Genomic DNA, 22,521 nt, shown 5'->3' with positions numbered 1-22,521 from the left:
CTTTTTTCGAGGAGGAACCGAGGAAATAGAACACCGTCCGCAAGTACATTTTATCAACAATTTCATGATTATCCATTATAATAAAGAATTATAACGTGATTCATCAATATTTTATATAAAATTTTAATAAGCTCAAATAATTTTTAATGGTAATTGATTAATTATAATATAATGATGCTAATAAATATATTCTTAATGAATAATATAATAACAGATCACAAAAATAATTTTAAAATTTTTAAAAATATATATTTGATCTTAAAATATATTTAAAATTAAAAATTTTAAAATATTCACTAATATTGTGTATACATATATATAGGGGTGTAAATGATACATTAGTACTTGCAAGTTACTCGGGTTCGATTCGAAAAAAACTCGAATTCGGTTCGATTATTGTCGAGTCGAGCTCGAGCTCGAGTAGCTCGACTTATCGATCGAGCCGAATTCGAGTATTTTTATATCTGACTCGAGTAGCTCGCGAGCCTAATCGACATTTTATATTTAAATATATTTTTATTATTTTAATTAATAAAATATTTCGAGTCCGAGTTCGAGCATGAATAATCGAACTCTTGTCGAATATACGAATCGAGCTTATTTTTACATATTAATCGAGCTTAATCGAACGAGCTCGAGTAGCTCAAATTCGATCACGAATCGAACTCGAGTTTCAAAAATAAAACTCGATCGAGCTCGAGTCGAATATCGAACCCCAAGTTATGAGTCGAGTTCGAACTCGAATTTTTCACTATTCGACTCGGTTCGACTCGTTTACAGCCCTACATATGTATTTGATAATGTTTTAAATATATATTTTTAAGGTTGTAAATCAATTGAATATAAACAAAAAAATATATTTAAGTAATTTATTCGTATTTAATAAAAAATTACTTTATTATTCAAAATGATAAAATTTTTTATTAGATTTATGTTTAATTCAATTAAATAAAATAAATTTATTTATAAATATTAAATAAATATGTTAATGAATATATAAAAATGAATATATTTATAATAATAAATATATTATAATTAAATAAATTTAAATTAATAAATTTTAAATTAATATAAACAAAATCAAATAAATATAAATAAATTTTAAAATAAAATAAAAAATAAAAAATTAATATTATTATTATAAATAAATAAATAATAAATAATAAACAATCAAATTTTAAATAAATTTATTCATAATCATAAATAAACTAAATTAACTTTCACTTCGAGTTCACTTTATTCATCCCCGCTTTCTCTTTCTTTTCTTTCCTTAATAATTTCCGGCGAAATGACTGTTTTAAAAAACTCACAAACAAAGGACAAAAATCATGTGAAGCGGTTTGGCAGGTTCAATGCAGCCAAGCCGAGGAGACCCAGCAACACTCACTGGCCACCCTTTTTCATAGTTTTTTTTTTTTTTTTTTGCTTTATTTTTTTCATAGATTTTTGAGACATAAATGATTACTGGTGAAAAAGTGAATAATCTATCCCACATGTTGAGTAAATCATTCGATGATATATTCAAATATCTAGTCAAACTTCACTTACAATACCTTGCTATTAAACGGGATTTTTAATTCTCCACCAACTAATTAATTAGTATTAAATCTCTAAAGTGCCATTTTTTCATTATAAATTTCATTAAAATTATAACTATTTTTTAAGCCAATTAAAGGGATTTGACTATCCTTCTAAACTCAAAAGTTCGTTTAAAATTTAAAATAATTTTGATAAAAAAATAAAATTTATTAAATAAATTTAAACATAATTTTTAAATTCATTTAAATTTCATATTGAAAATTGGATAAAATATTTAAAACTTGAACTCGATACAATTATATTAGAATTCATATATTTAAATTTGTTATTTTGATATATATATGTGAATTATATATAAATTAATTAACATACATATAAAAAATAAAAATAAAAATTATATGTCTTTTATTAAACTTAATTTTTATTTTTATTTTTTACATATATAATTTTTATGTTTAAATTATATATATGTAATTAAACATAATCTCATTAATTTAATTTAATCATACTTTTTTTAATTTTTTATTATATAAATTAAGTTTAATGGATGAACTTGAGACTTATTTTTTTAATTTGAGTTGAATTTGAAAAAATTTTGAAACTCAAAATTTTAGGTTGAATCAGGCCTAAATAAATATATAAACTATTAATACCAGTATGATCTCAGCTCGATCCAATCCATGAACAACTCTATTATTCTCTCACTTTCATTTCATTTTTTTAATTTATTTTTTCATGTAAATATTAAAATTTATTCATGCATGAAAAAATAAAATAAAATAAAAGTAAAATGAAAATGCAAATGTTAGTCACAATAAAAGTGTTTTAAGCTATAATAGCCCATTAAATAAATGGCCAAAGAAAGATACCAAGTCTAGTTTACAAGCAAGATGAACATGACAACATTCACATGACACATAAATTAAATTATGAATAAAAAATTTTATATTTTTTTGTCTCAAAATATTTATTATATATTAATTTTTATGAAATTTAAAAAAAAAATAATTTTAATGTATTTAAAATTAAATTTTAAAATTTTTTATAAAATTAAAGTTTCATAATTTTTAATGTTAAAAAATAAAAATATCATAAAAAATAATTTTAAAATATAAAAAAGGAATTTTAGATATTTAAAAAAAATAAATAAGACTTAATTTTAGAGCATTAAAAAAAAAAGATAAAAAAATGAGATAAAGAAAGTATGTAAATTATTATACCAAAGCATATATAAGAATGGGGTAAGATATTAATTTTACTCATATCCAATGAAAAATCTGATTTTTTATTTAAATATAAATGTGAATGGATATTGCATTATGATTATAAGAATGATGATTGATATGATTTTAAATTTTTATTTGAGAACGAAGATGAAGATAAATAATATAGCACTCATATCATACTCGAACTCTATATATATATATATTTATACATATTTAGTATATAAATTTTTTATTAGATAATATAAATTATTATTTTAAATTAATTAAAATTAATATATTTTATTGAAAAATATATATTAATCTATATTTATAAAAAAGTATCTAAATATGTAAGATAAAAATAAAAAATAAAAAATTAGCTTTTAGTTTTTTTTTTTTTTTAAGTTATGGGCATAAAAAATATCATGTCCATTAAATATTTACGAAAATAAAAATAAAAATAAATTTAAAATATTTATTAAATACGAATATAAAAATAAATATAATATAAAAATTGAAAAACAAATCTAACTACCAAAAACGAAGTAATAATAATCTTCAACATGGAAACACAAAAAGAGGCCTGCAATGTAGTTTTAATTATGACAGCAATGTTTAAAAACTAACTTGCGCAGCTACTAATGAGAGCTTCAAGATTTTTGTAAGATGGGGACCTGTTTGATTCGTGATGCCACCACCTAACAATGACCCATCCATCACCTTTGCCTTTTGTTTCTCCCTTGGTTACACCATTTCTTTAATGTTTTGTCATCAACGTCATCTATTTGTCCTCTTTCTTCACGTTAACTACACATATGCCATTTTCATTTTTTTATCCATGCAAATGATTTATTTGAAATTACAATAGATAATTTCAAATATAATATAATAATATGATATGAAAAAGTATAAATAAAAATATAAAAATATTATGATTTAAAATTTTAATAAAAATAATAAATAAGTGTAACAAAAATTTATATTTTTATATATTCATGAATTATAAAATATAATTTTTATATAAAATAAAATATAAAAATATAAATTTTTAATATTTTATATGATATAAATATATAAATTATCAAATAGGTGAGGTTCAATTGAAGCTACTCAAAATTTATGATCTCGTTCATTTTGTTGCTCTGGTTAAATTCAGAAGGTTAGGCACTGACAGTGTCATCTTCGTAAATAAACCCGGAAAACACGGGTACTTATCAATTAGAAGAATTTGTCAGGACAATTAGATAAGTAGAGGGTCCCATCGACTGCATTGCAATTTCTGTTCTCTGAACTATGCTTCTCTTACTCTCACAAACGCATTCTCTGCAGGTACCAAAGCTTTAGATCTGAAGAAAAAAAAAACTCAGAAATCTTCGCTTAAAAGATCTGGGTATGCCTTGTTTTTGTCCTTTCTGCTTCTTTGTTGTCTTTGCTGCATTTTCATCCATTTCTTTTCTTGTTTTTTCGATCTTGAAGTAAAGAAAGTATGGTTTTTTTTTTGGTTCTAGATGGGTATAAGGGAGATCTGTGGTGTTTTGGAGTTGCTCTTTTAGTTGCTTTTGTGAATGAGTGTGGGTTTATGTGGAAAATGAAGGTTTTTTAGCATTAGACTTTGTTGGTTAATTTAGTGATTGAATGTCAAGTGAATTTTGAGAAAGAAATAAATTCTGAAGTTGGGTTTTTGTTGTTCAAGCTGATTGTTTGGCTTTAGTGAATTAAGCTAAGGTTTGCTTTGGCTGTTGAGGAATGTGGGGGTGAAGAAGTTAAACTTTTTTCTTATGCTGATGGTTTGACCATGGCGTTTCATATTTCTGGTGATTTTGTTTTATGTTGCTTTTGGTTGACATATTGGAAGCTCAATAGATCGAGCTGGTATCTCTATTAAGCTTATTTGAAAGGGGTCTTCTTGAAGTAAGATACAAAAGATTTGTGTTTTTTTTTTTTTTCCTTTGTAAATTTCATTCAGAATTGCAAGATTCACTTTTGTTGGTTTTTAAAGTAAGATATTCAATAGTACTTTTTGTTGGTTCTTGCAATAAGTTATTCAAGATTCATTTTTTCCTTGTAAATTTCAGTGTTTGAAAGACTAAATTTTCTGCAATTTACTTGCTTGATCCACTGCATTTTGGTGCAATATGTATGATATTTCTGTTCTTTTGTAATATGATCTGAATTAAATAATACTTCCAGTTAGTGAGCTTATCACAATTCCTGAAAGTCAAAATATAGGGGCATTATCTAGTTTGTTTACTTATACCTTTGAGGTTCTTTTATATCATTTTAATATGCCAACGCCCTAGCAATTGATGTCTTTGTAAATTTTAAGTTTTATTTATTTTATTGCCATGATATTCTTTTGTTACTATAATTCTTGAAACTTTTCCTAACTTAATGGTTTGCCATTGTTTACCACCTTTGCTTTTAGGTTTTTATGTCATTTGGTCTGGTAAAGTGCTGTTTCTAGCTGGTCAATAAGGTATAGAGTTCCCTAGTCATGGTTTGTTCTTTTCATGTGTAACTTAGGTTTTAAAAGAAAATTGAGTTAACATCTATTAAATGCTTCCCCTGGTGCAGGCTAGGTTGAAGTGGTAGAGTGAATGGCGGTAACAGATGTGCAAAACCCTCTTTTAGGAGAAACCACTTGTGGTTCTTTACTGCAGAAACTACAGGTAATGTGGCTTCTAACTTCGTTCTCTCCCATAAAATTTTTGTTTCTATACATGCCTGTATGTGGAAATATGGCGGGTAAAATGTTCTGCAATTGATTTTAGGAAATTTGGGATGAAGTTGGAGAAAGTGATGAAGAGAGAGACAAGATGCTTCTTCAGATAGAGCAAGAGTGCTTGGATGTGTACAAGAGGAAGGTTGAGCAGGCTGCAAAATCAAGAGCACAACTTCTTCAGGCCTTGTCAGATGCCAAACTTGAACTTTCTACTCTTGTATCAGCGCTTGGAGACAAAAGTTTTGTTGGCATTGTGAGCAATCACTTAATTTCACTTTATATTCAAAGTTGCTACATATAATAGCAAATGAATGCTAGTTGTAAGTTTACTGTAAAATACTGTGAGCTGGATTCCTCATTATTCCTTTGGGTTTTATTACAGCCAGAGAAGGCATCGGGAACAATCAAGGAACAACTTGCTGCTATAGCACCAGCGCTCAAACAGCTTTGGAAACAGAAAGAGGAGAGAGTTAAGGAGTTTTCTGATGTACAGTCACATATTCAGAAGATATGTGGGGAAATTGCTGGGAATGCCAGTGAGCAGACAGGTACTCTTGTTGTGGATGAGTCTGACTTGTCCCTGAAGAAGTTGGACGAATATCAAGTAAAGCTCCAAGAACTTCAAAAAGAGAAGGTAATTTCATTGCCTTAGATATCCTGTCATCTAGTTCAATCCACTAAGTTCTCATTGCATTGCAGAGTGATCGGCTGCATAAAGTCCTTGAATTTGTCAGCACTGTGCATGATCTCTGCTCTGTCCTTGGAATGGACTTCTTCAGTACTGTAACTGAAGTTCATCCAAGCTTGGATGACTCTACAGGTGTGCAGTCAAAAAGCATCAGCAATGACACACTATTGAGGTTGGCCAAGACAGTCTCAGCTCTAAATGAAGATAAGAAGCAGAGGCTTCATAAGGTATCTCTGTTGTAAATAGCATTTTTTTTTCTTTCCATCTTTTTTTCTATTTGAAAATATGCTTCTCATTTCTCTTCTTGATACTGTGTTTCTTGAACCGTTGGACGTAGATATATGACCTAATGGAGTCATCTTTATACAGGACATAGATATATGAGCTGCTTTATTTATCTTCATACTTCTGTTCCAAGAAATGAAATTATGAAGTCAATAATGTTGCTGTTTTGACAGCTTCAAGAGTTAGCAACTCAGCTAATTGATCTTTGGAATTTGATGGACACTCCAGAAGAAGAAAGAAGATTATTTGACCATGTTACCTGCAACGTCTCTTCATCGGTTGGTGAAGTGACTGTTCCTGGTGCTCTTGCTCTGGATCTGATTGAGCAGGTAATCAAGTTTCTTAGTTAGTTGTTTAAGTTTGAGTGAAAGCAGTTGCTTAATTATATTATTTTCTTTTGTCATGAAGGCGGAGGTGGAAGTTGAAAGGCTTGATCAGCAAAAGTCAAGCAGGATGAAGGAAATTGCTTTCAAAAGGCAAGTAGAGCTTGAGGAGATATTTGCTCGTGCTCATATAGAGATAGATCCAGAGGCTGCTAGGGAGAAAATTATGGCTCAGATTGATTCTGGGAATGTTGAGCCTGCTGAGTTACTAGCTGACATGGATAATCAGATAGCAAAAGCAAAAGAAGAGGCCCTTAGTAGAAAAGAAATATTGGATAGGCTTGAAAAATGGATGTCAGCTTGTGAAGAAGAAAGTTGGCTTGAAGACTACAATCGGGTACTTGTGATCTCTCTCTCAACCTCTCTTTGTCTCTGGCTTCTTGCTCCCACCTCTGTCTTGCTTGGGAGCTGGTGTCTCAATTTGTGTTGAAGATCAGGATCAATAATCTGGCCATAATATTGTTGTCCAACCTTTCATCCTAACGTGACACAATTAAGAATCTTGGCCTGAAGTGCTGTGGCTTGATCTCATTCTTGCTAAATAGTAAATGCTATGTACCTTAGTGCTGATCCTTGAATCCCTCAACATATTCCAATGTTCCCTGATAAATGTTTTGGATTTGGCATATTTGAGTGACTGTTAGCTCATCAGCATTTGTAAGATTCACGCCCATGTACCTGTATATAGGGAAAAGTATAAAATAGTACTATAGACACAGATTTGATGGTATTCTTCGCTGTGAATGGTCATAGCTAAATTCCTCTACCTTACAGTGTGTTTCGATTCTGCTGATATTTTCCTATTGGAACAGGATGAGAACAGGTACAATGCAAGCAGGGGTGCACACTTAAATCTCAAGCGTGCCGAGAAAGCTCGTATTCTGGTCAACAAAATTCCAGGTAGGACCATCTAGAGTCAAACATGATGATTCATATGCCATTGGTGGATAATATGTGCATGTGCATTTTCGGTGTTTATTTTATTCTACACAAGGTAATAATACTGGTAAAAAAACAAAATCTCCTTGATCCATCATTAGCAATTCAATTTCTGGTCTTAAAGTTCCTTGTAATCTATTTTTGCCGAGGCTAAATAGAAAGTATGCCCTAATTGTGTTCTCTGCTTCCTTCTTACCAATCAAGAATGTGGTAATCAAATTAAAAATTTAAATCTCAAAGGTGATGGTTTAGTGTGAACAAAATTAATGTGTATGGCTAATGCATGGGATTCCAATTTTAAGAGATGAAATGAAATGATTCCCTGAAGCCAATAATTCCTAGTTTCCACCCATTGTTAGCATATCATGTGACAACTTTTGATAAGCTTGGCATGCATGTATGGCCTGAGTTCTTTGTATTAATTGGTTTTATTGACCTTTTGGAGGTATGGTTGACACTTTGGTTGCCAAAACTCGAGCCTGGGAAGAAGATCGAGGTGTATCCTTTATGTATGATGGTGTTCCCCTCCTTGCCATGCTAGATGAATATGCCATGCTCAGGCAAGAAAGAGAAGAAGAGAAGAGGAGGCTTAGGGTAAGATTTTGATTCATTATTACTTCCAACCATATAACTTCAAGCGTGGACCTGGATCTAGACAGGAAGAAGGTGAACTAAAAAGAGTTTTCAGCTTATTTTTCAACTAAGTGTTACTTATGAACCTACAGGATCAGAAGAAGTTCAGCGAGCAGCAAAACACAGAACAAGAAGCCATCTTCGGTTCAAGACCAAGCCCCGCTCGACCTGCTGGTACAAAGAAGGTGGTGGGTCCTCGAGCAAATGGAGGAGCCAATGGAACCCCTAACAGAAGGTTGTCTCTAAATGCTCATCAAAATGGAAGCAGATCTGCAGCTAAAGATGGGAAGAGGGATAGTATGAGGCTGGCTGCTCCTGTCAACTATGTTGCCATGTCAAAAGAGGATGCTGTCTCCCATGTTTCCGGAACTGATCCAGTTCCAGCATCACCCTAATAATAAATCAGATATTTTACACCCTTGTCATGTGCCTACTGTTATTACCAGATGTTTAGTGTATTCGTCTGAATCGAAGAGCTGTTGTTGTAGGGATATAGACATTGACTGCAGAGTATACTGTTATTATCTGTGTAATAGTGTGATATTTGGCATGTGGAATCTGGTTTTTGATTCATGTTTTCTTTGCATTACTCGGATTTGTTATTTCATTTTCTCCAAGAAAAAAGAAAAAAAAAAAAACAAATTGTTCCGGCAATAAGGTACATGGTTTCATTGAGCAAATAACAAGTTTTAAATAAATAAATGATTATTTTTTTACGTAAATATTTTAAGTTTAAATTCGATCGAATGTATTATTTTTAATTATTTATTTTAAATTATCGGATATGATATTTGTTTTGGACTATCTTATTTATTCAATTATTTTCTGGGGTACCAAAAAAAATAACAAACTTCAATAAATGAGTATTCTTTTGTTCTGAAATAAGATTCATGAAGATAAAAATAAACAAATGACCAAAAAAAAAAAATTGGGCATTTTCTAAATTCCTCAATCTATAGAGGCAAACAAGCAATTTTCGCAATTACTTTCCAAGATCCTCGTCAAATTTTCAAAAGTCAAAACTTAATTTCGAAGAGTCTGATAATAAAAAAACTATTTTTTTTACCTAAAAAATTTTAAGTTTGAATTCAATATGTTGGGATCGTATTGAAAGCATTATTTTTATTTACTTATTTTAAATTGTCGAACATGATATGTTGGTTCTATTTAAAATTAAATATTTTATTTATCCTTAGAATTTTTTCCGTACCAAAAAAAATAACAAATTTCAATAAATGAGAATTCTTTTGTTCTGAAATAAGGTTCATGAAGAAAAAAAATAAATAAATGACAAAAAAAAAGAAAAGAAAAGTTATTGCGCGTTTCCTAAATTCCTCAATCTATAGAGGCCAACTAGGAATTTTCCCAATAGCTTTCCAAGTCGTCAAATTTTCAAAAATCAAAACTTAACTTCGAAGAGTCTGACAACAAAAAACGGCACCGTTTTTCTTCACCTCTCCAAATAAATAATCTCTCTCGAGTTTCTCTCGACACGCATCACTCTAAGAAAGAAGACATGGCAAGCGAGAACGAGCCAGCAAAGCAACTCTTACCGTACCTTCAACGAGCGGATGAGCTTCAAAAGCACGATCCAATCGTTGCTTACTACTGTAAGAAGAAGAAACTTAAATCTTTTTCTTCTTCATGGAAGCTAATTCGATCTTTTTTTTATGCTTTCATTTTTTTAAAGGTCGGTTATATGCCATGGAAGAAGGATTGAAGATACCGAACAGTGAGAGAACCAAAACTACCAATGCTCTTCTTGTTTCTCTCATGAATCAGCTTGAAAAGGTCTTTCCTATTTTTTTTTTTCAAATGATTAACTGATTTTGAATTATGGGTATTGTTATTTGAGCTATTTAATCAACTGGGTCTGGTTTATTCTCTCAGAAAACTTAATCGATAATATTGAATTAGATGTTTTTAATGATTGATTGATGTAATTTTACATGAAAATATTTAATTTTGAAACATGGGTGTTATTCATAGAAAGTGTTTAATCAACTGGGTCTAGTTTGGTTTCTGAGAATTGATATTATATTGTGTATCGTATTTGCACCAGTACTGAGGCTCCAGGCTGCTAGTTATATTTGCCAGTTTGCTTAATCTTTATTTGCACCATAGACTATTTACCATGTTTCTGCTGCCTGAATGCCCGCACATTATTTAGAGGTTCTTTCTTTGTTTGTAATTAATGATAACTTTCAGATAAAGGAAAAAATATTTTTTTTTGGTGAACTGTTAGCTGTTTTACTAGAATCATACTGCTTTGTATTGATCATCACCATGGGATTGTTTATTTTAGCATTTAGTTATTTTATGATATATATATATATATATATGGAGTTTGTATGGAAACTATAGTGTCCAAGGATATTGGTACTTTGCAGGATAAGAAGTCGTTGAAGTTGGGACCTGAAGATAGTTTGCATCTAGAGGGATTTGCCTTGAATGTCTTTGCAAAGGCAGACAAACAAGATCGTGCTGGACGGGCGGACTTGTAAGTAAATCATCTTACTTATATATGACTGTTGTATTAAATCGTATTTTGTCTATGTGCCTTTTATTATGAAAAGTTCTGTCAATCGCAACACTAGACTCTTTTACTTTATTTTAGTAGTTTGATATATCTATAAGATTTAAGATTAACTTTTGGAGCTTGGTACAGGAATACAGCAAAGACATTTTATGCTGCCAGCATTTTCTTTGAGATTATAAACCAGTTTGGTCCTCTTCAGCCTGATGTGAGTTTCTAGTTATTATTCTCACATTAAAAGTTTGTGCTTCTAACGTTGATTTCTATTTTTGCTATGCTGGTGCATTACTTGTATGGTAACATGTCATTGTTGTTATTTTTAGATTGAACTTTTTATGGTTTTCTTCTCCAGCTTGACGAGAAACAAAAGTATGCAGCCTGGAAAGCTGCTGATATTAGCAAAGCTTTGAAAGAAGGAACGAAGCCCAACCCTGGCCCTCCTAATGGTGATGAAGATTTGTCAATTCCATCAAGTATACCTTGTGGTACATACGTATGTTTCTAATCTGAACTGTGCGTTAGTCTTTAGCAACATATGCACAATGGCAAATACTTGCCTTTCTCTTCTCTATCAATAAATTGGCTTTGACTCTATAAACAGAACGTCACTGATGGATAACTAAAATTCTGGATAATCGTCATCTACATTTATCTTTACAGGATCTTGGACCAAGCGAACCTTCAGTTACCAGTTCTAAACAAGATTTGGATCAATCACCTCAGTTCCATGATGAAGTAAATAGCCAGCCTCATACTAATATTCGGCCATCACCTCAGTTCCATGATAAGATTGAGCGGCAGCATTTTTCAAATGTTTCACCATCACCTCCTTCATATCCTTCTGCTAGTTACCCTTCTCAAGATCAATCCTATCCACAAGAACCCCAACAACACTTTCATCCACCACCTCCCACAAGCAGATCAGAAAATCCTACAAATCCTCATTCATACCAACATCAACCCTATTCACAAGAACCACAATTGCATTTGCCACAATGTTATCCATCCCATGAACTTCACTCTTATTCATATCCTAATTTTCAGTCTTATCCAAGTTTCTCAGAGAGTAGTTTACCCTCTGCCTCATCTCACTATCCTTCTTACTATCAAGGTTCCGAGACTCCTTACACTCCCCAGTCAGCTCCTCCAACAACAAGCGATCTATCAACAGCCCAATACTCTTCAAGTAGCGGAAATGGGACATCCTCAGAATCTGCATCAACTACTTCTCAAAAACACCAATATGACAGCAATTACCAACCACCACCAGAGAAAATTGCCGAGGCACACAAGGCTACACGGTTTGCAGTTGGAGCCTTAGCATTTGATGATGTGTCAGTTGCAGTAGAGCACTTAAAAAAATCACTTGATTTGTTGACTAATCCATCAGCCAGTCTGTAAGTTTGTTACCCTTGAGTGGACAGATTCACATCGTTTTTCTGCGAATCATATGGCTTGATTTATAAAGGTTTTAGGGACAAGGGTTTTTTTTTTTTTTTTTTTTAATTTTATAATTTCGTTCCATGCTTGGAAGATACTATGAATTCTTTAGATGATAAATTATGGATATTATCATGATTGATTAATCCAGTGACAGTACATATTATTTTAAAAAATAAAATAAAATAAAATAAAATATTAATATTTTTTATTTTTTAAAATTTACTAGAGATATGTGAATGTAATTATCAAAGAGAATAAAATAGAAGATGTAATTGTCATGGAGGAGGAAGCTATGTAATATTATAAAAAATATTTTAATTTTCATCATTGCTTGAGTTGGAGGTAGAATTTCAAACTAATTCTCAAAAAATATAAAAAAATATAAAAAAAATATTTTTTAGGCCAAAATGGTGGGAAAGGTTGCACTTGGATATACTTGCTGTGGTAGTTGAAGGATGATATAGCATCCATTAATATACACAAAATCATGGAATTGATAGTAAAAACATAAAAATTGCTTCTATATAAAATTTAAGATCATGTTTGGTGTATCATGATAGTTATTTTATATTATGTTTGATTTATATATAAAGAAAATGACATAATTGTAAAGAAAATTAATCATTCTCTTGATGTAGGATGATTCAATCCTTTTCAAAAGGAGAGGTTTTTTTTTTTAATTCACAAATTAATTTTACATGTTTAATTATATTTTTAAAAATTATATTAATAATTTAAAATGTATAAACTTTGAAAAAATATAATTTTAATAAATAAATAAATTATCCTATCTTAATCTTTACGAAAATAAAAAATAAAAGAAGATAATATTGTTTAATCTAATTTCATTTAGGTTATGTTTGATACACAAGATTATTATAGCTATGATATGATAAGATGATATTATGAATATAATTAGATTATATAATGGCATCCTACCTTATATTTGATATTTACAAAGATTAAGATATGATAATTCATTTATTAATCAAAATTATCTTTTCTCAAAGTTTATACAATTTAAATTATTAAAGTAATTTTTAAGGGTATAATATGACCTATAAGTTTAATCTCATAGATTAAAAATAATCCTCTCCACTTTATGAGAATTAAATTATCCTATATAAAAAAGATGATAATCTTTCTTATAATCATATCCCTTTCAATTAAAAATAAATTAAACATAATATAAAATAATTATCATACTATCATATCCATTATTTTATATACCAAATATGACTTTATAATATTATCGTATTTTATCTTATCATAATCTTATATATCAAATATATCATAATTTTTTTTTTTTTTTACATTTAACAGATATTTATTAAAGTATGAGCCTTTTTTTTTTTAAGTTTTGATTATAATTAGGTATTATATCCGTATAATCAACCATCAAATTAGAACATAATTAGACAATCACATCCACACATAATAAAACTTAAATCTAAAACCTCAAAAGTTCTATATTTTTATCTTTACCGCTAAGTTAAGGTTTTATTATTCGCTTTTTTATTACATTAATACATGTAAATTTCTTTAAGAATAGTTTTATTCAAAAACGCGTTATATTTAATGCTTTTTCTTGTCTTTTATTCAATTTTTTTAGAAAAAATATTTTTTCTTTCTTTTGTCTGCTAATTGTTATAAACTATTGTATTAGTAAGTTAATTTATACTATATTTATACAATAAGAACTATATTTTTTTTTAAAAAATAATAATCTTTTTCATCTCTTCTTGATAATTTGGCTGAAAATGAATTGTTTGAAGCCATCATTGTGGATAATGCAATAGTCCAAAATGGGGGATGGAGAACTTGACGAGGATGACACTGAGAAGATCCCAATTCTAGAAAACTTGTCTTCCCACATAGCTTGGATTGTTCTCCTCTTTGTTTTCTAACCATTATAACTTGTAGGATATTTTTCGTTCGAAGGCGCAAAATGGCTTTTTCAAAAAAAAAAAACTGTTAGCAGATAAGTAAAAATATATTTTATTTATTTTTTACTTTTGAATTGACTTGATATGTCTGTGATGTCAAACGAGAGAATATTTTTTACCTTTACTCTTAACTGCTTTTTTACCTCTTCTGTAATTTCAAGGATTTACTCCTCAACATGCAACTCGGCATATACAATAACATAACGCGAAATGATAGTGCCACATTGTAAATTTTATTTTTCAGGTTTTTTTTTTGGCAAAAAGCCGTATAAGTTTCTTTTATGAACTAATGGAAAGAAATGCCCCCAAGTCCTATATTTGCAGTCTTAGTTCTTGGCAACTTAAAATATAAGGGCATGCAAGGGAGCTGTTAGCTGATTTGACACAAGAGCTGCTCCAAACAAACGGATTACTCTTATGATTCAAAGCAATCTATCCTCATTAAAGTAAATGAATAGGAAAAATGAAGGGTTAATTTGTCCTGATTCAATTGTCAACTTTGTGGGCTAAGGTTGGCTATCTTGCCTTCTTCACCAGATTTAACAAAGAAGCTTTGTCTGCATATATAGGAAGGTGGATAAGCCAAGACAATATGTCCTCACCTGTCTGGTTATTGATAGTATTAGAAAATGACAGTTATGCCCATGGAAATATGGGATCAAATGATAATAGCGAGGGGTTCTTGGTCATTTAGTATGGAAATGAGATGCAGATCTATATTTCTAGAACAAAGTTGCTTGGTCAGACACAAACAGGTTCATCTTACCTGTATTGAGTGAATAGTTGATGATAACTAAGCTATGCAATTCCAGATCAAATTCTTATCCCTTGGAGAATCCATCAAGGTATCTCTATATAACCTTATTGTACTACGAAGAATTTACCACCCTTGAAAGAAGAAAAAAATGGGATGTAGCCTGTCTTGTTTTCGGCAATATTCAAGTTCAAGCCCCCAAAGATTAGCTGATGAACAGGAAACAAAACATGGTAATCGAAGTGATAGTTCAGGCATGTCTTTCATGGTGCTAGGATGCCTGTGGACAAAGGAAACGAAAGAGAGGCAGTTGCACTTGAAGGAGAAGCAACAGAAGCAGCAGCTAAATAAGGCAAAAGAGCTCACCCTGGAGGATTGGCTGACAGCTTCACCAGGGATATTGCAGAAAAACAATGGTACCTCTGGAGGTGAATACCATGTTTTCAAACATTCCTCCAAGAGAGTTTTTCCATCTTTTGTTGGAGAAATGGCAAGTATCTCCTCTAAACCAAGGGAGAGCTTCTCCAAGGAGAAACCGCTGAAACCTGAAGATGTTCAAAGTGAAGAAATGGAGATTTCTTTGAGCAGGAGCCAAAGTGGGAGGTCAAAGAAAAAGGTGAGCTTTAAGCTACCAGAAGAAGCTGATATTTTCCTATTTTATTCATCATCAGAAGACTCTGGAGAGAAGGAGATTTGATATTTATGTTTTACGAAGTTATACCTGAAAACATTTTGTTTCTTGTTCTCCCTTGGGTATGCTTGCTTTGTCAATTTGCTTTTGGTTGATCAGTTTGGAGAGAATGCATCAAGTAATTGCTTAAGCTTTACTCGAGCATCAATGACCCTGTAAGATATACAATTATACATGTTAACGTCTGATCTTATGTTTTGAATAAGCTTTGGTATAACTTATTTCCTACCTAAACCAGCTGATTTAGTTATTAAAATTTTTTTTGTTAATTGAAATTGTCGGAATTTGAATTTTAATTACTAACAACATATCACACCATTGAAAATTTTGTAACAAGATTACAACCGAAATAACTACCATTGAAGCCCACCCAAATTTTAAAATAAGAAAGGAAAGAGTAAAAGAGGGATGGGAAGTCAATTAACTAAAATCAAATGCAAATTTCACAAGTTTTTAGGTGCAAAAGCAAACCCTTTCAAACAAGTTTTCACGAATACAAAGTTACAAATATCGTAATCATTAGCTATAAAGAAAGTAAAATGACGAGGATTTACGTATTGAATCTTCGTCATTAAAATTAAGAGTGTGATATTTTATTGACAAATCAAGCGATTTTAACTGTTTACATTGTTTATTTAATTAGTTGGATTCATAGGAACCCAAAGTCTCAATACTGAAAGTATAAAGGTAACAACAATTACTAAGCACACACAAGAACAAACAAAAGAAAGTGAAAAGAACAGAAAGCTATAGGAAACCCTTTTCCCACTCTTTTTTTGTATGTCAGTTGATCCTGTATCTCCTTTCAATGCAATGGGAAGGGAAAAGATATATATAAAAAAAGGGAGGGAAAAAAGCCTTGTTTTTCTTGAATAACCCTTTTTCTTTTTTTCTAAGCAAAAGAAAGAGATGCAACTATGTGAAAGAACTGCAACTGCTCGAGTAACTCTTTAGCATGGCTTGTGGCTCGTTGCTCCACACGTGAAAACAGCTCCTCACTGAGCTTGTCCCCGATGTGAGCATCGACTAGTACCCCGGAGACACTCCTGCAGCTGTTGGCTAGGGCTCGGCCTACCTCCTTAGCATCATCCGGCCGACTAACAACCAGGGGGCTGCCTCCTTTGAATACCTCAAGCTTGTTTATGGTGAATGAACCATCAGCTTCAACCACTTCCTTGAAGTCTTGCAGGCTTGGGGCATACACTGGAATGTTGAAATTGTCACGCTTCTCACTACTAATAAGGCCCTGTCATAATACATGTACCGATTATAATTATGTAACCCTTTTTAAAAAAAAAAATTATTCAATTTTTGAGTTAAGCCAAAATTTATCATATCTAACAATCTAAAATAAGTGATTAGAGTTGATAAATAATTATTAACTGATTCAAACTCAAGACTTTAAAAATGACGATTTTTTATCAATTAAATCAATTATTTATTTGTTACATAATTTTAATTGTTAGATAATATTTGAACTTTAATTTAAAAGCACAAACTCAAAATAAATCTACGAAACAGACCTTTGATTTATTAACAAAATATTAAAATTTTAATTTTAACAATTATAAATTTAAATTATCATAACTTTAAATGTGACAAAAAATTTATATAAGCTAACAAAGCAAACAATGAACACGTTATCATGATAGTCGTTATAGCATCCTATTAGAACATCTGATTAAGGGAGAAAATCTTACATAAATGTTCTACTACATTAATTTGGGTTCCACATCTTATGATTATTTGATCAACAATGATCAAATGGTCCCAAATGACTGTTCTTGTCGTCTTGCTAAATGATATGATTATATTTTTTTTGCTTACAACCTAGCAGTTATCATATTGCCGACATGGCAATGGGACAAGTGGAGGGTTAGAGCTGATTCTCCGGCCAAAACCATCCAACGGCTGGCATTGGAGTAAGTTAATCATGATCAGTGACAATCCATCATAAGGTCTTACTAAGCCTAACACACCTAATCATTCCCCCTTTTGCATGGTGTTTCCCTTTGCTTTTTGGTCTGCCAAAATGCAGAAACAGACCAGAGGAAGAAATTATTATGCAAGCAATTCCTACAATGTCAACTCTTATCCAATTCAATCCAATTGCTACTGGTATATAACACGTCAGCAAATTTGTTTTATTTATTTTTTATTTTAATTTTATATATTTTAAAAGTTGATATTTATTAATAAATAAGATATTATTATTTTATTTATTAATAATATATAAATTTATACATATGACAATACATTAAAAATAAATAATTCTTTATAAAATTTAAAAAATTAAATGAGATAAAAAGGATTTAAGTATGGCAGTAATAATTTTGTGAGAATTGGGGTGCACTGTTGACACAAGCCATAAAAATGAAGAGCTTTATGTAAACATAGGTGATTATTATTATATACCTCTTGGACAAGATCATCCCAAGCATCCTGAAAGTGGGTCCCAAAGAGGAGACCAGCCCCCCCTTGGTCTGAGGGGTCCACTGAAGTTCTTCCCAAGCAGACAAGGAACATGGACCCACCCCTCTTCATCTCTATGGATCTTGCTCTGAGGAACTCAGCCAAGTCTGTCTGGAACTGTTTCTTGTATGCATTGGCTGTGCTCTCATTTGCACCATGGATGAACACCCTCCCTTTGTTGTAAGCTGTTGATCTTCTGTCTAACACAGTTTCAGGCATCTGGTCCCATTGCAGAGATACACAAAATGTCTGTTGTTAATGTTGCACATACAAGAGAAAAGACAGGAAACCAAAGTACTTCGGCTTGTCCAAATGAAATAATTTAACTTTATATCGGTTGGTTTGAGAGATCATTAAAAAATCACTTAAATTTTTTCATTTTCTTTTACCATGAAATGACATGCATGAACCTGAAGATCATTAATTTTTTTTCTATTAGTTTCACCTTAGAAATCATCCTCGGGAACAAACTATATATATATATATTTATATATTGATATTTATATTTTATAGCTTAGAAGGAATGAAATTAAGATTCATTGATTAATTAACCTGTGATAGCCAGTGCAATGAAAATGCCGAGTGGAAGACATCAATGGATCTAGCCGGAAAAAGGCGCCGGTAAAATGATCCGGGGACTCCGGCAGCGAAATACGACCGGTGTCCATTGGAAGCCAGGCACTCTTCCATGCTGCTACCTCCATTATTTGCTAAGGGAGGTAAGAGCTGGAAAAGGGTGTTGAAATCATTGCTAGGAAGATCAGAGAAAAACGCAGAAAACTCCGGGGGCTCGTATCCTGATGACTCGTATCGCTTGATCATGTGTTTGATGATCACGTCGACGATATAGATTGTGTTGTTACCACAGGAGCATCCCAAATCCACGACGACGAAGGGTACCTCGGGTGAGCTCAGGTGAACACTGTCTAGGGCTTCTTCGAGAAGGTGAAGCATGGAACGAGCATGCAAGGCCTGCATGACAAATACATAATTAGAACACTATCGGACTCTTAGTTCCAATGATCGTAATTCAATTCCCGATAATTTTAAGTATAAAAAACGAAAAAAAACACACATGGGAAAAATTGAAATTTGAAGGTAAGATTTGTTGTAATAATATATAGACCTGAGCTTGGGAATTATTGGCATAGCTGCCTTCTCCTTTGCCTCCTTTCATGCTGAGCAGCTTCTCAAGGTTCATGTTAGAAACAACAACGTTGTCTCCCTTGGAAGCCATTTTTCCGTCCTGCAGCTTTCTCGTTTGTTTTGGAGGAAAGTTTTGAGTAAAGCTGAGTATATATAGAGAAAAACCAAAGGGACTCTGGTCAGGTACTAAAGGAAAAGGCTAATTATTATTAGATAAAAATTCAAATAAAATTAAAAATGAAAAAGAAAAATGAAAACAAAGAGCTAAAATTGTATACAAAATCCACACTTACAGGACTCACTTGCAAACAACAGCAAAGATATAACTAGCTAGCTCGGCAGGCCCTAGATTGATGCCGGATTTTCTTGTTTCCAGTCTCCGATACCGGCAAATTCAACAAAAGGAGAGGAAATCTATAGTTTTTAATTTACTTGTGTCATAACGTATAGATTTATAGATCTATCGCTAGATATAAATTTTAAAAGTCATCATAAATTTTCTTTATTTAAGTGTGATTAATCACTAACTGAATCTGTCCATTTAAAAAAAAATCTTAAGATTAACTTAGGTGACTTTAAATAATAGATTCTAGTATACTAAATCAGATTTAAGTTCAAAAATGTGATTAGGGTGAGAAATGTTATAGCACCTTCATAGTGCTCATCCAAAAGATAGTACAGTTTAATTTCAAATTATCCAAGCCTTAAAATATATTTATAATTTATCAACTAATTTTAATTTTGAAAATTTTCTTTAAGTTACTCAAATATGTTGGTACTAATTTAAAAATATTTCTTCATATCAGGAGTATTCAAATAGACTATTTGTCACGCTTTAAAGAGCCTTCATCTTAATTTAATGTTACTTTTAAAAATAAATATTTATAAATTGATTTTATAGTAAAAAAACATTCTCCAATCTGTTGGAAAGACTTTCTATTGAAAATTTACTCCAATCTATTAGTAAGATTTTATGCAAAAAGATAAAAAATGTTATTTTATTATTTTTTCAAAAACTTGATTTTTTAGGAAATTATAAAGCTTTTCAATATATTGGTAAAACATTATTTTGAAAAAACATTGGTCCTCCAATATGTTGGTATGACTTTTTATTTATATATATTTTGAAATAAATAAAATTATAAGGCTTTCTAATATGTTAGTAAAACCCTATTTTTAAAAAAAATGATTGCCTTCCAATCTATTGGTAATGCTTTTATTTAAAAACGTTGTTATAAAAATATATTTAAAGAATAATAGATAATCAAATAAATAAATAAATAAAGTAGTTAAATAAATAAAATAAAATAAAATATCTGAAGTCAGCTCAGCTATGCAACTAGACTGCCTGACTTATCAGAATAAATCATCACAATTTCAAATTTTGTAAAGAATTCCAAAAATGGTATCTTTTTTTTTTTGAATTATTTTTCTCTCATTTTTTTCTCAAGAGTTTCCTCATAATCTTTTTCTTTCTCTCTTTCTTTTTTTAGGTTCACTTTTGTGTGTGGTTGATTTGAGTTTATATAAGGCTTTCTATTAGAAATTTTAGGGATTTGCATTGAATGGAAAAGATTACAGATTTGATTATGCTCTAAATTTATTTTTTCTTGATTCTTTTTAAAATCGGTTCAATTAATTTATGAAATTGTCTTAATTTTTTTTATTTTCAGAATCCCTCAAATTTTTTCAAATTAAATATGAATTTGATTCCCTGATTTGATTTCTTTTCAACCTTCTTTTAATATTTAAAGAGATCATGTTTTAGTCTTAACTGCCGATATCATTTTTGACTAGTGCTTAAATTATTCCAAAAATTTTATTGATATAATTTATGATAAAAATTTAAAACTAGATAAATAAAAGACTAAAAGATAAATAAATAAGACAAACAAGATATAAAAAAAATGTAAGAAATTGGACACGTGAGCTTGGGTCATATTTGGGCCTAATTGGTTTGAGTTTCGGATTAAATAGGGTGTCTACAACTATCCCTTTTTGCTTTGTTTTTGTGAAATATGAATTGTGCAAAAATATAGATATCCATTACGTCCGGGCCCGCATTATTCAACTTTTTTTCTTTTTTTTTAAAAGGCTTTTCGAAAATAAAGGCACACAATTTTTAAAAAAATTAAGGATGACACCCAAAGGTTTTGATAATCATGCCTGAAGGTTTATAGATCATGTTTAAAGAACTTGAAGATTAAGTTTGAAAGTCTTACAAATTATTCATTAGAAAATGTTCCTTTAAACAAATGTTACACAACTTTAAAAAAAAAAATACCTGAAAGTTTTATAAGATCATTCCCGGAGGTCTTATAAATTATAGTAGGAGGATTTAGAGACTACACGTAAAGGTATTAGAGATTACATTTGGAGGTCTTATAAATTTCGACTCTAAAACAAATTTAGCTTGTAAAACCTACAAATTTTACCTGCAAGACATAGAGATTACGTTCAAAGGTCTTACAATCTCAACTTTAAAATAGATTCAACTCGAAAGACTTATGAATATTGTTTAAAGGACTTAGAGATTACGCTCGGAGGTTTTACAAATCAAACTTTAAAAAAGCTCTTTTAAAACAAATGTTTAACCATTTTTACAAAAAAATGGATATCTTGAGGTTTTTAATATTATGTCCGAAGGTCTAATAGATCTAACTCGGAGGATTTTAAAAAGGTTTAACAATTTTTAAAATGTACTTGAATGTTTTATAAAGAATTACCTAGAGGTTTTTAAGATCGATACCCAAAAGTTTTAACAAATATACCCTAAGGTAAAATTTTGTTTGATCAAAGTTTTTCTTATCAAAAATTTAAATCAAGTCTCTTTTTCTTGAAAAATATAAATGCAACATATGAAATAGATGTGATGCATACAATGCATGAAATGCAATGAATGAAATGTATGAATTTTATACTAAATATCCTTAATCGTGGTAATAGGATTCTTGAAACTTTTTTTCTTTCCATCTTTTCATGACATAGCCTCTAAATTAGTTGATAAGTTCTTTCATGTACCAAAGCAAACATTTTCAACATTCTCATTCTTGAAAACCATTCTTCTCGTCTAGTGAATTATTTCAATATCAGCCCCTTATATTTGACATTTTCTTGCCCTAAAAAGGCTTTTTATAAC

At 30.6% G+C, this 22,521-nt stretch overlaps 3 protein-coding genes across 3 annotated transcripts; 2 read left to right on the top strand and 1 right to left on the bottom strand.

Annotated features, from left to right (window-relative positions):
- Positions 1-4,048: 4,048 nt before the first annotated feature.
- LOC111301574 (65-kDa microtubule-associated protein 1-like) lies at positions 4,049-8,967 on the top strand. Its single transcript, XM_022897354.2, has 11 exons — positions 4,049-4,134; positions 5,170-5,220; positions 5,319-5,413; positions 5,516-5,719; positions 5,849-6,100; positions 6,166-6,381; positions 6,613-6,768; positions 6,848-7,159; positions 7,635-7,722; positions 8,207-8,355; positions 8,487-8,967. Exons 3-11 carry the CDS (start codon positions 5,342-5,344, stop codon positions 8,787-8,789), a joined length of 1,752 nt encoding a protein of 583 aa, XP_022753089.2. The 5' UTR covers positions 4,049-4,134; positions 5,170-5,220; positions 5,319-5,341; the 3' UTR covers positions 8,790-8,967.
- Positions 8,968-9,849: 882 nt separating this feature from the next.
- Positions 9,850-12,516, top strand: LOC111302247 (protein HOMOLOG OF MAMMALIAN LYST-INTERACTING PROTEIN 5-like). Its single transcript, XM_022898178.2, has 6 exons — positions 9,850-10,004; positions 10,085-10,185; positions 10,785-10,894; positions 11,063-11,138; positions 11,283-11,423; positions 11,591-12,516. The coding sequence occupies exons 1-6, from the start codon at positions 9,911-9,913 to the stop codon at positions 12,329-12,331; spliced, it is 1,263 nt and encodes a 420-aa protein (XP_022753913.2). The 5' UTR covers positions 9,850-9,910; the 3' UTR covers positions 12,332-12,516.
- Positions 12,517-16,391: 3,875 nt separating this feature from the next.
- LOC111302246 (indole-3-acetate O-methyltransferase 1-like) lies at positions 16,392-19,602 on the bottom strand. Its single transcript, XM_022898177.2, has 4 exons — positions 19,363-19,602; positions 18,789-19,208; positions 18,180-18,455; positions 16,392-17,010 (listed from the first exon to the last, which is right to left on the bottom strand). The coding sequence occupies exons 1-4, from the start codon at positions 19,471-19,473 to the stop codon at positions 16,657-16,659; spliced, it is 1,161 nt and encodes a 386-aa protein (XP_022753912.2). The 5' UTR covers positions 19,474-19,602; the 3' UTR covers positions 16,392-16,656.
- Positions 19,603-22,521: the final 2,919 nt, after the last annotated feature.

The sequence above is a fragment of the Durio zibethinus genome, chromosome 15 (assembly GCF_047325235.1).
Source record: "Durio zibethinus cultivar Kanyao isolate XHJ-2024 chromosome 15, ASM4732523v1, whole genome shotgun sequence".
In the NCBI taxonomy this organism is placed as follows: Eukaryota; Viridiplantae; Streptophyta; class Magnoliopsida; order Malvales; family Malvaceae; genus Durio; species Durio zibethinus.
Note: the sequence above shows the minus strand (reverse complement) of the source record. Positions and strands in the feature narration are given on the sequence as shown.